This window comes from Pleuronectes platessa, chromosome 1 (genome assembly GCF_947347685.1).
Source record: "Pleuronectes platessa chromosome 1, fPlePla1.1, whole genome shotgun sequence".
NCBI classification, from domain to species: Eukaryota; Metazoa; Chordata; class Actinopteri; order Pleuronectiformes; family Pleuronectidae; genus Pleuronectes; species Pleuronectes platessa.
This window is the reverse complement of record NC_070626.1, coordinates 7,853,285-7,866,065: the sequence shown is the minus strand read 5'-3', so window position 1 is coordinate 7,866,065 and position 12,781 is coordinate 7,853,285. Positions and strand designations below refer to the sequence as shown.

The 12,781-nt window shown below is 39.4% G+C and overlaps 1 protein-coding gene across 1 annotated transcript; it reads right to left on the bottom strand.

The window, feature by feature from the left end:
• Positions 1 to 1,341: 1,341 nt before the first annotated feature.
• tdp1 (tyrosyl-DNA phosphodiesterase 1) lies at positions 1,342 to 11,897 on the bottom strand. The gene is made up of 16 exons (XM_053419821.1): positions 11,779 to 11,897; positions 10,610 to 11,224; positions 10,352 to 10,395; positions 9,047 to 9,102; positions 8,669 to 8,765; positions 8,096 to 8,130; positions 6,940 to 7,032; positions 6,650 to 6,820; positions 6,437 to 6,515; positions 5,299 to 5,475; positions 4,130 to 4,178; positions 3,733 to 3,799; positions 2,758 to 2,865; positions 2,414 to 2,516; positions 2,085 to 2,190; positions 1,342 to 1,597 (listed from the first exon to the last, which is right to left on the bottom strand). The coding sequence occupies exons 2-16, from the start codon at positions 11,220 to 11,222 to the stop codon at positions 1,524 to 1,526; spliced, it is 1,872 nt and encodes a 623-aa protein (XP_053275796.1). The 5' UTR covers positions 11,223 to 11,224; positions 11,779 to 11,897; the 3' UTR covers positions 1,342 to 1,523.
• Positions 11,898 to 12,781: the final 884 nt, after the last annotated feature.

Genomic DNA, 12,781 nt, shown 5'->3' with positions numbered 1-12,781 from the left:
AATAGAAAGTAATAGAATAAAATTATTATTTACAAATTAAATTATGTAAATAACGTAAGTATATAGCAGCAGGAAGACGTAGTACAAATTAATACTAGAATGTCACTCAGAGTACACATGCCTTCACAAACGCCCTACAGTCTCCTTATGAAACCAGAATTTCTCTACAAAATGACAGAAAAAAATTCAGGCCATCCTGCTGAAGTGAACATTACACATAATAGTATATCCAATCTCTCCTCATCCTCCACCCACAGACCTGCGGAACACTGGAGTGGACAGGGATCCACGCTGTTGATCCTGCGACATTTGGGCAACAGGAATCTACAGGTCAATTTATTTTATTGTAGTAGTCAGTATTGTAGTAGTTTTTGAAGGAAGGATCTTAAAAGCAGGGGCACTTATCCTGTTTGAGCCCCTCGTGGAGCCGACAGCGGGACCCTCAAACTCTACCAGCAGCTGATGTGTCAGGAACAGAAGAGAGCCGGCCCTCCCTGCTCAGTGGTTCTCTGCTCATTACACAGAGCCCTGCTGCTGTGCGTCCAAGCTGCCTAATCACTAAGTCATTTGTAAAACCAGCAGTGCTGTAGGTCCTGACCACCAACACTGAGAAACATCGCTGTGTGCAGCGTGAAGTGAGAAAGAACATGAGCATATTAAATTGTACATGTGATTAAAGATATTCAAATCAGTTTTTATCCATGATTAATATGAACATCAGGATGATGAATTTACGGTTTGACAATTAAGATTTGAAAGTCAACTCAGTCCGATATTAAATCTGTGCATAAAGTCAGAGTACGACCTCCGGAAGCACTTCAGGAGACATTGGCTCACTTTGATAATCTGATTGTTGATACATAATTTGTATGTTGTTTGACGATTATATGATGCTTCAACAGTCGCACATCATGGGATAAAAATTAAGATTGAACTGGAATGGCACTCAGAGCACATACCTCAGCCAAGGCCAAACTGTTGCCACACGAAACACATTCATTTTCGTCTAAATAGGCCAGATTTTTTTTATCGAGATGCATGAATTATTATTTGAGAAATTAATGCAAATGTTGATAAACGCAGTGTTAAAGAAAGTGGGGAAAAACCTGCCTTGATCCACACCAAATATCAATGGATCCTCCCTTACCCATTCCACATGGTTTCACCAAGTTTTGTGTAATCTTGCTTTCAAACAAACCAACCAACCAACAAACAGACGGGGTTGAAGACCGTATTGGCGGAGCTTATCAACATGCTTAACCCAAACTAATGAGCTACGGTTTGTCCTTTTCAAAAATCCTGTTGCTACATTTACAAAATAGACATCATGAGTGGACAGTGTTACATTTATTCTATTTATTGGTAAACATGTGTCTACAGTTCAGTATAAAATATAAAAAAATAAATGTTACCGACAACTAAGATCTAGACAGTATACTGACAGCTACAAAAACAGTGGTGTTAAAGTAAGACAAATATGTGTGTGTGTGTGTGTGTGTGTGTGTGTGTCTGTGTGTATGAGATCAGGAGGGAACCCAGATGTTGCCATGTGTGTCGGGAGCCTGGTTGTACGGAATGTTCCAGATCCAAGGCTGATCTGAAAATACAGAGAGAAACAAGGTCAGTGAAAATTAGAACAATATTACGTTTGATAAATAAACTGGCAGCATTTGTGCTGAGACAGTGTTTTCATTCAGTGACTAAAGTGGAAGAACGTGCTTCACACAAAGCTGCATATCTGAGTGGCTCCTCTTGCATCTCATTTATCATCGGTTTTCATCATTTTTAAATTACGCTAAATCAAATGCATTGCATTGCTAAAACTATTTTAATTGAATGGCCTTGCTTCAGGAATAATCCATGAATTATTTGAATAGAAATAATCATAAAATAGGATTATTCACCATAATTTTACCAGAATAGGTCTAAATAATACTCTATCTTCGGGGGCTTCAGAAACAAAAACTACCAAACTATGCATTTAAACAATGAGCACGGCAGACCGAAAATTAAATGCTATGAGATATTTAACAGGTCAACCCAGTAAAGCATTACAACAGATCATGTGGTGTTTGAAGCTGTACCTTTAGGAGAGTAGCATACAGGGGGGAGGTCAAAGGGCACAGGGAAACCAGTGGAGGACGAGGAGACAGGAAATGGATCCTTGAGAACAGGGAAAGTCTTCATGCCCTATAAGGAGACAATCATCACATCTAATAAATTATCTATGAATCATTTAGAATGCAGAATGAGAATTGTTGTTATCCAGCATGTATAAATACTTTTTTCTGTATGGCAAATGTATTTTGTGTAATAAAAATCCCATTCACTGCAGCGTTATATCTCCAGCATTCAGTCATGTGAACAAAGATCTACAAAGTTCACAAAGTTTGTCAATGTGTGTTTCTCTTACAAAGGCGGCGGGCAGATAGAGGACTCCCAGCTCGTATGACCGGACCATCACCTGAGTATTGTTCTTCTCCAGTGCACCCCATGCTGCTTTGGACAGATTGGAACTGAAGCACACACACAGAAAACACACCAATGTTTAATGTACATCTGTGTGATAAGGGAAGGATCATTTAGTCACAAATATATCATGACATGATCATTTCAGATCATTTTCAGTGGTGTGGAAGTTTTTCACGACTAGCCCAATATAAAAGACTGTTGTTGTGAGCTGTTTTGTCATCTATTAAATAATAACACAATCATATATACGTGCAAATAAAGAAGCATAAATAATTCCACACTCACCTTGTGACGACAAACCAGGCGAGCTCAGTGAAATCTGGTGAGGCTCTCATGTATGTCTTGATGTGTGGCATGGCATGACTTCTTCCTGTTGTGTTAGCCTTCCAACGGCTACGTACACACACACACAAATATAATATGTCACTGATCTGTTCAATTAAACTTGAAAAATTTAGTTCTATGGAAAGAGCTGCGTTAACTAACCAGTTACAGTATAGATGTAATGTATAATATAGTTGTAATGTGGAAAGTTGAAATGTGTTGCTTCATTACAACACCTATTACAACTGTATACATAACAACTAGCGATGAAGCGGTCACCTGTAACACCGTATACAGTGGTAAAGGTGTGTAACGGTTAGTTGTACAATTTCAGTCTTTAATCACCAGGATTATTGTGGTGATTTGGTCACTGGTTTAATCATAGCTCCTCAGAATGAGCTGAACATTCTCTAACAAGCATTATCACAATATTCAGAAATGACTTACAAATGAGATGATATTACACTTATTATAAGTCTTTTGAAAAAGCAATAGGCATGACATTGCACATTTGATTTTCTTATTTCAGGTTGTACTTTGACAAGCTATACTTTCTTCGCTTAATCGTATTATATACAATATTTAAAGATAATACTTCATGAAATAATATTTTTAGGAAATTCTAATTATACCACAATAATTCTGATAACTGATATATTTGGTCACTATAATTATGGTATGAAATATATGAAGTTTAATCAATTACAACAATATTGACATGTACTTGTATCTTTTCACCATTTATTATGCATTTAACAAGTAAAGCACAGTTTCAATGAGCTCCTTGGTGTTGTTTTGGAAAATGATGGAAAATAACATCTAAATTAGAGGTGGCAGCATAAAGAAAGAAGACTGCCATAATATACTACTGATGGTGTCCTACCAGTGAACGCTTACAGTGGGACTGAATTTGATGAGCAGCAGAAATGAACTTACTGAAAGTACGAGTGGAGCCAGAGCTGTTTCTGAGCTGTTTGGAGGCTGTAGGGAAGAGAGCCTCCCGCTGGAGGAAAACAAATATTTATATGACAACCAAATACTCACCAGTTACCAAATAATAACAGTCTGACTGTATAAAATATATTAGATGGATAAAAGAAAATACAGAAAATACGTTTCTAAAGTGACCAAATACTCACCAGTCACCAAATAATAACAGTTTGACTGTATAAAATATATTAGATGGATAAAAGAAAATAAAGAAAATACGTTTCTAAAGTGGCTAAATTTAACCTGCACTTAAAGAGATAATTTCTCATCAAATTTATCCAAAACCCATATATATATTTATATTTGAGCAAAATCTAAATGTGTAAAATAAAATGCTGCTTACCAGGATAGCCTTCTAAACTGGTCCTCACATCGTCCACTGATGGAAACACCTGCAAAAATATCAACCCATTAGCTCTTCACTTGATTTGTGAATTTATTGATCTGAGATATAAAGATGCCAACAAACACAAAACAAACAACAGCAACAACCGAATGCAAAGATGTGATCTTTCTTACATTTTAAGCTTGATTCAGCAGAGCTCTTCCATTAGCATTTTCATTACACTTTTAGCAGGACATTAATTTCCATCCAGTTTTATTTAGAAATTTCATTTTGAGTCAAGCGGTTGGTAAAAAGCACAAAAGCAGTCAAAGAGATGAGGAAGGCCGTGGTCCCAGAGCAGCTTACCAGCAGTTTGTCGTGATGGAGTTTGGAAAAGCCGAAGCAGTTAAATTATGAGGAGGAAGGTGTGGCCAAATGAAACATGAAGAACATAATTTTGTCTGCAGTCCAGATCTGCCTTCCAGCCCCAGCGAGCAGTTCATCATTGCAGCGTGGCTCATCAACACTGCCGGGAGATGGTTCACAGAGGAGAACGATGAACCCAGTCCCATCGTGTCCAACATCCTGGCAGAGCTCAGGGCTCTTGATGCTGCGGTGAATTTCCCACCCTCCAAACTAAAATCATGTTCCGGCGAGTTTATCTGCTTAATATCCTCTTATTGGCAGATACCACAGCCAGTGAAGACTTTTTTATCCAAAATAAAAGTCTCTCCATTCCTAGTTTTATCTTGGAGAACTCAAATTCAAAGTTGCCTTGCCCGGACAGCATGTGCAAGATCCACCGAGAGATTCTCAGTTTTCAGGTCCGGGGACAATGAGAGAAAATCAAAAAGCTTCCGCCAGTGTTTGTTGAAGGCGTTCATAATAAAGGAAATATGGAATACATGGCTAATACTAACTGATTTGGACGAAATTCAGTGGAATCCGTTCTTGCCTGTGTGCCACACACTGTCACACATCGGGATATTGTTGCCCCCTCATGCTTAATAGAGGTCAAAGTGTTGTTGTCATCAAATGCTGCTTTTAACCCTAAACAAACTCGATCATAATTTTTAATTAAGCCAGTTGTTACCAAAACAACTGATGTGCTGCACCAACTCACTGAACACAATATGCTGCATCACTCATGTAGAGGACCATATTCACTTCTTGCTGGAGGAACATACCAAGTGCACGGGGGTGTCTGAACGAAGAGAGGATTTCCCAAGCGTGGTCAAGGTGCGCTGAAATTCCCCTGCCAACCATTTGGTCTTATCCAGTCCCATGGAGCCAATGCTGGAGAACTGGCCAATCACAGGCCATCGCTCCTCCCCGGGAATTGGTTCTGCGTGGTCATGCAACAGCTTTAAAAAGACCACGAATGGAAGAAAGATATAAAAAACACAAATCACAGTTAGAGACTATATGATACATGTCATTGTATCTTTAGAGACACTGAGAGCATTTTGGTATTATCGAATTCATCAAGTCCTCACAGTGATACTTACACCTGTTCTCAGCACTACACATCAACCACATGATGCTGGTTGAAAGAACAGTATTTCTTTAAGTATTGACCATTCATGTGATTGATAAAGTAATATCCACTTTCAGATTGTTACCCTAAATTCCAGCTTGTCTAGATTTGAGTAATTTCAGCTAATTTCAATACAATATAAGAATGAATGTGCAGAGGCTTCAAACTCATCACAGATGTCACAGTCAGTGTCAAGTTTCCTTATTGGCTAGTAATGCTACATGGGATTGTTTTGTCTTTGTGTCTTCGATTGCTTAAAGGAAGCTCTGGAATTTAAAAAAACTAGATTTATAAAATGCAAAATGCCAAATTCACATTTCCCTTTCAGCAGCATCCGTGTTTGCTCATTGATTTATTGCATTTATTAACAGCTTTCACTTTCTTAAGTCATCTGTGTATGCAAAGCCCTTTAACAGCAAACTGTAATGTCTGTTGGAAATTCCCACAAACAAAATGTACGGAGGGGATTTTAGTATGAGTGTGTGCAACTTCCTGCAGTATCGTTCCATACGTGATTTGTAGTTCAAGGACATCCCTTGGGTAATTATAAATCTTTTTTATTCTCATATCCTTTATGTAACACGGAACAAAAAAAAACTGCACTGAAACCAAAAATCACTCTGCTCATCTCTTATTGCAGTGAGAATATAATCAGATGCAGCTATATAAAACCAAAGGTCATGATGAAGTTACTGTTGACTTTTCTTTCAGGGTCGACTGTAGATTAGTAAGTCAGATAAGTTAGCAAGAGAATAGTGAGATGAGAGAGAAAGAAAATAATTTTTTACCTTCCGCAGCCTCAGGTGGCCCCAGCGCTCCATGTTTTCACCAACATACCTGCCTGGGGTTGAGCCAACCAGATACACCCTGATAAGAAAACAATAATGTGAGTGTAACCTGCAATCCCATTAAATTCATAAACAACTAAACTGAGCTCAGCGGCACGATCACGATAAAAGTGATCACTCATGTGCGAGGTTCTGCAGGTTCGTCCCATTTACCTGGTCTCAGACAGGTCATGCTCTTTGATTCGCTGGATCCACTCCTCTAGTTCTGGCACGCGGTACGACGCCAGGTATTCCAGCAGGTCCCTCTTGAAGAAGGTGGGCGACTCACCTGCGCTCGCACCGCTGCCCTTTGGTAACCGAGGAAACAGAGGGCTCATCCACATCCTGGTTGGGAAGTGATAGAGTCAGGGCTACATCCATGAACAAACCTTATATCTGGATATGTTGCAAACAAGATGAAACGACTGATAATATTCAAAGGTTGGAAGAGGTTTCAGACTCACCCCTGTGTTTTTTGGTACCAGTCGGCTCTGATGAGGTTGGAGGTCAGAATGACGACTCGGAAGCCTTCCTCATACCACAGCAGCATCATCTTGCTGCACAAAGACACACACAGGATGAATAAATAAATTACTTTATAGATACAAAACCTTTCAAATTAAAGTTACGTCATGAAAGAAAGGTTACGAAGATAAAATACCATTAATGATTCAACCATAGCAGTACTTAAGTGTTACAAGAAGAGATTTAAGAAAGAGAAATGCAGCTGAGGGGCCGAACAGGAAAAAATTCGATCACCTTTAGTTACAAGTAGATATTTAAGAACAGTAAGTGTAGGACCCTGCTTTAGGATCTCAGGCAGCGATCAGGCTCATTGGGGATTAGCAGATCGCAGATGTAGACAAGAGCAGTAACGTCCTACAATCAGTTATAAAACTCACAGGTGACCAGTGAAGGGAAGGATTGGTGAGACGTGGTCACTCTCGTACTATATGTTATGACAGGGTCTAGCAAAGGCCAATGCTAAGCAAATATCAGAGGTCCAAGTTCACCAAAGTTGTGGATTTGCTCATGTAAAAGAAGTTAATGTTTTATTTGCTGCCTCGCTCACACAGATTGGAAGTGAGGGAGCCGAAGGTTTCCCTCTGATACATTTTGTATGTGCGAACTGTGAGGAGCGTTTTATATAATTTATAAATTTTGTGAAAAGTTGATAATTCATAATTTCATGTAGAATGTACAGAGTGGCATAATGATACAGGGCTGCAACAGTGTAATAATAATAATGGTAATATGACATGTATTTGTGGGATATCATGTTTCAAAGGAATTGATTCTTTCTTTTCTTTTCTGTTAGGGTTATTGGCCGGTCGCAACCAACGTCAAGGTACATTACCGCCATCTACTGGTCAGTTGGCGGTGGTTTTATACTGCTTGATCTATTATGTCCAACTTAACCTGCTCCGGAGCAGTTGAGCCGTTCAGCATGAGTTACCACGGTGAGGAAACGAGATTAATAGAACTGAAAACACTGAAGTAAACCTAAAGTTTATCCGGATAACTTAAAATCCTGCTTCCTAGACAAGTCCTCAGGACAGGTATGATGTGTTAGCCACAAAAATGGCAAGTGAAATACAAGGCAAGGAATGCAATTCTTACGTGTGGTGAGTTCCAAAAGCAATGTCCAGCTTGGCCTGTCACAGAAAGTCACAGAGGTTAAACAGAAGAACAGAGTTTAGGGTTAAAGAACAGTCTCTATAACATACATTTTTGCCAACAACCACTAAAGGGGAATTCATGAATTTTTTTCACTGATAAAAGGCGCAAATGGTTATTCTGGGATTTCAAAGGTTTTGTATGTACCATTCATTTATAAACATATGGCCAAGGCTCTACGGACACTGAAAACACTTTTGCTCCACCCTCACCAAGAGAGCGCATTTGCTGATATGTGAATATTTTTTAACATGACATCACATCCTTTATTTCAAGTGTGAGAATGATCCTTGCATCAAATCTGCAATTCATCAAGTAGAATTTGTGTATTTGCGATTAAGAATTTCAGAAGGCGCAACTGTTCTACAAGTTTGCAATACCCGAGTCATTTTTCTCCATGACTCAGTTGTTTTGCACCAAACGCAGTAGAATTGGCAAGTTTGACCTGTCAGAGTGTTAATTCTTCAGAAAAACCTTTGCTACACTAACTCCTTTTGTGTTGCAATGATTGTGTACCTGGCAGAATCGAACATGTGGAAAAGGTTGAGCCTGCTTGAGTAGCCGGGCCTTAGCCTCTCTCTTATCTCCATGAACGATCAGGACTGGAAGATCCCTGAAAACACAACAGTGTATCATAGTGAAAACTGCAAAAAGAATTTTAACAAATTATTCAAATTTGAGGCTTGAAAATCTTTTTACCTAGCCAAACAATCTACCTCCTAAATATTCAGAAAGGATGTTGTAACTAGAAAGGATTGTTGGTGGTTTTTTATTCAGTATCATGAGAAAGCAGCTCATGATAATACCAGTATAATACCAGCCAAACTAGACACAGGGATCTGAAACAGGGATGTGTTTGTGATCATGTGACGGTTGCAGAGAAGCAGAGCTTACCTGAACTCTGGTGGGAACTGGTTTACCATCCAGGCAATATCAAAGCAGTAGTTAAACTATGAAGAAAAAGAGAATATTAATGAACCAAATCTGTCTACTCACTTAGCAACGAGATGTAAACTTGAGCCTACAGCCATGCTAGCAGCTCTGAGAGGCTGTTTGTAAGCACAGCAGTACTTTGAACTAGATGCTAATGTCGGCAGGTATAACGTTCACAACGTGTTCCATCCTCAAATACAGCTGAGGCTGATGTGAATGTAATTCATTTGACAGAATACCAAATTAAATTTCCGCCTGATGATGACACTAGACAACTCGAATGACACAAGAACGGCGCAAACCTACAAAGGCCAAATAGTCTCCTTAAATTCAATCAAGCTATACCTAATTGCACACATCCATAGACACCAGCTCCCTTAATGTGCCAGATACATAAATATTCAGTGGAAATGTAAAAAATAACAACCTCGCAATGTTAATCTGATCCACATTCACACAAAAATGTAATTCATCCTTTCCTGACCCATAGAATATCCTTCTAACGATTCTCATTGTGAACAGTCAAGTAGTTTTTGATTATCTTGCTTAAAAACAAAGCAACTTACAAACATTGGGGGAGGTTAAAGGAATCACCCTGGTCACAGATATTTATTTTCTGAGCACCAGAGCTGCACAACATTTCATAGCAATGTCGCCAATAACTGTTGAAACTTTAGACAAAAAAGAAAAAGAAAACTGTGTCAACCTCATGGTGGCACAAGAGGAAAAGTCAGGGAACCATAATCATCTGTAGCCTTTGACCTCTGGAGACCGAATGTCCATAACAAAAGAAGTTGGCTGTCGACCAACTGAGAGCCCTGAAGCCGTCACAAGCATGGCTTTAAAAAAAGAACTAGAATTATTGCCTCATGGTTAATAACACCACTGCCAACCAGTCTAGTTGCAGTTTACTTCCATATCTTTTGGATCCAGGCTTGTATGTTATAGGTAGTGAAGATTTTGAAGGAATTTAATAAAATGTATTGATTGTGTTTTGTCAGAATTCTGAATTCTTGAGTTATGGGCAAAACTGTGAGGTCACAGTGACTTTGACCTCAGACCACCAAATTCTTATAAGTTCATCTAAGAGTCCAACTGAATGTTCGTGACATATTTGGAGAATTTCACATGAGGTAATCCTGATATATATATCGTATTCATGAGAGGATGGAGGTGCAGACAGAAGAACAAGCAGAGGGACAAACAGATACGTAATCCCTCTTTTTATACTGTTACCAGTGCAGAGGCATGAAAATTGTTACTCACCTGAACAGATTCTTTTAAGGTCCCAAATAACGGGGAGAGAATGTCTAAATGAAAAGATAGAAGCAAAGAATATTTAATGAAACTAATTTATAAAGGACTGATGGTGACAAATGTGAACACTGTTTTTGAAAGCATTAACTTAAAAATGATAGGGTCCTGACATTCCAACTGGTCAACTTATTGTGAACCTGTGCTCATGTTTTGTTTTTATCTTGAAATGTCAAACCAGCAAACTTAATCATGGGAGAGGTCACTCACCTTTCATGTGCAGCGCTCCAGTGTTGTACTTCCTGTCCAGGCCCGTGACCTTGTTGAGGTAAAACCTGTAGGTGTCATTCAGACAGGGAAAACTGGTTTCGAAGAAGTCATCTGGCTCATCGATGTAGTAGAGGCGGCCGTGGGGACTGGGAGGCCGCTCATCCTCCACCTTGGCTTTCTTAGCCTTGGGAGCTGGAGAGATCTTCTTTGGTAGGTTACTAACGCTGTTCGCCTTCACGTCCCCATCATCATCACTATCTGAGAGAGCCCAGCCAGAACCATCTGACACCTCCTTCTTTCGCTTTCCAGCCAACGAAGGACTAGTTTCATATTTGACCGGATTCAACAGGTTCTTCGCAGCCAATTGTCTGGCCTCAGATCCGATGGCAAGTGAGGATACAGAAGGTTGGACTGGTTCAGCTTTCACCTCCACAGGGGCTGATGCTGGTTCTAGTTTCGGGACAGGGGGAGAGGCAGACCGACGTGGGCTGTGACTGGACACAGCGGCTTGGTCGGGATTAGATTGTCTAGTCCCAGAGGGAGGAAGAGCCTCATCATTGTCATCATCGCTGCTAGAGATGGTCCACCTGCCGTGCTGACTGTCCTGTGACATGCCTGAGCAGATACACAGAGTTCAGACATCAGATGATCAACAGGATGAGGGAGCCTGTGGTGACGCCACTGGTCAGTCATGTTTAGAATAAGGAAATATTGATACATATACATTTTACCCTGATGCTACCTGCGTAGTTACCTCTAACTAGTCAGTCAATTTGTTAGATTAAATATAAAAACTATATTAACATATCAGTTATCGTTAAGTATCCATTACGAAAATAACTGTTTATAACCTAATGGAGACAGGTTTCATTAGCAGAGTGACGTTTGCAGCTGAGAAATCAACTGGAGCCTCTGACTGAAATACACAAGTGTTATAAAATCGAGCCATAAAACGTGTAAAAAGACCGATTATACAAGCATGCAAGATAATGCGCAAAGACAAAATGTCAGGCATACGTAAAAACACGAATTAGCTGTAGAGATATACACAGCGATGTGTTAAATAACCAACATGCAAAGAGAAAACGAGATAAAAAATGAGAAACTGATAGAAATTATATGATTCTATTGTGACGAATCTGTTTGAACAATGTGCGTGTTTACTTTACCACGTTTAGATAAGAGACCGCAGTGCAAACTTCATTCAACACCACAGTTTGTGTACAAAATACCACACGGGAGGAGGTGAACACGGAAAATGTGTCCGGGTCACAACAAGGTCTCTTCGTTAGTTCCGTCGCATCGGCAGGCTCCCAAAACTATCGGCTATATACAAATATCTTCTTTTTGCCTTGATATAAAAAGTAATAACTATATTGTTACTTACTATTTAGTTAGGTGTAGTAATACACTACCGTTCAAAAGTTTGGGGTTACTTAGAAATGTCCTTATTTTTCAAAGAAAAGCAGTGTTTTTTTCTGTGAAGATAACATTAAATTCATCAGAAATACACTCTATACATTATTAATGTGGTAAATGACTATACTAGGTGGAAACGTCTGGTTTTTAATGAAATATCTACATAGATGTATAGAGGCCCATTTCAAGCAACTATCACTCCAGTGTTCTAATGGTACATTGTATTTGCTAATCGCCTTAGAAGACTAATGGATGATTAGAAAACCCTTGAAAACCCTTGAGCAATTATGTTAGCACAGCTGAAAACTGTTTAGCTGCTGAGAGAAGCTATAAAACTGAGCTTCCTTTGAGCTAGTTGAGTATCTGGAGCATCACATTTGTGGATTCGATTATACTTTCAAAATTGCCAGAAAAAGAGAACTTTCATGTGAAAATCGCCAGTCTATTCTTGTTCTTAGAAATTAAGGCTATTCCATGCGAGAAATTGCGAAGAAACTGAAAATGTTCTACAACGATGTGTACTACTCCCTTCAGAGAACAGCACAAACGGGCTCTAACCAGAGTAGAAAGAGAAGTGGGAGGCCCCGATGCACAACTCAGCAAGACGAGAAGTATATTAGAGTCTCTAGTTTGAGAAATTGACACCTCACAGGTCCTCAACTGGCAGCTTCTTTAAATGGTACCCGCAAAACACCAGTGCCAACGTCTACAGCGAAGAGGCGAGTCCGGGATGCTGGCCTTCTAGGCAGAGTG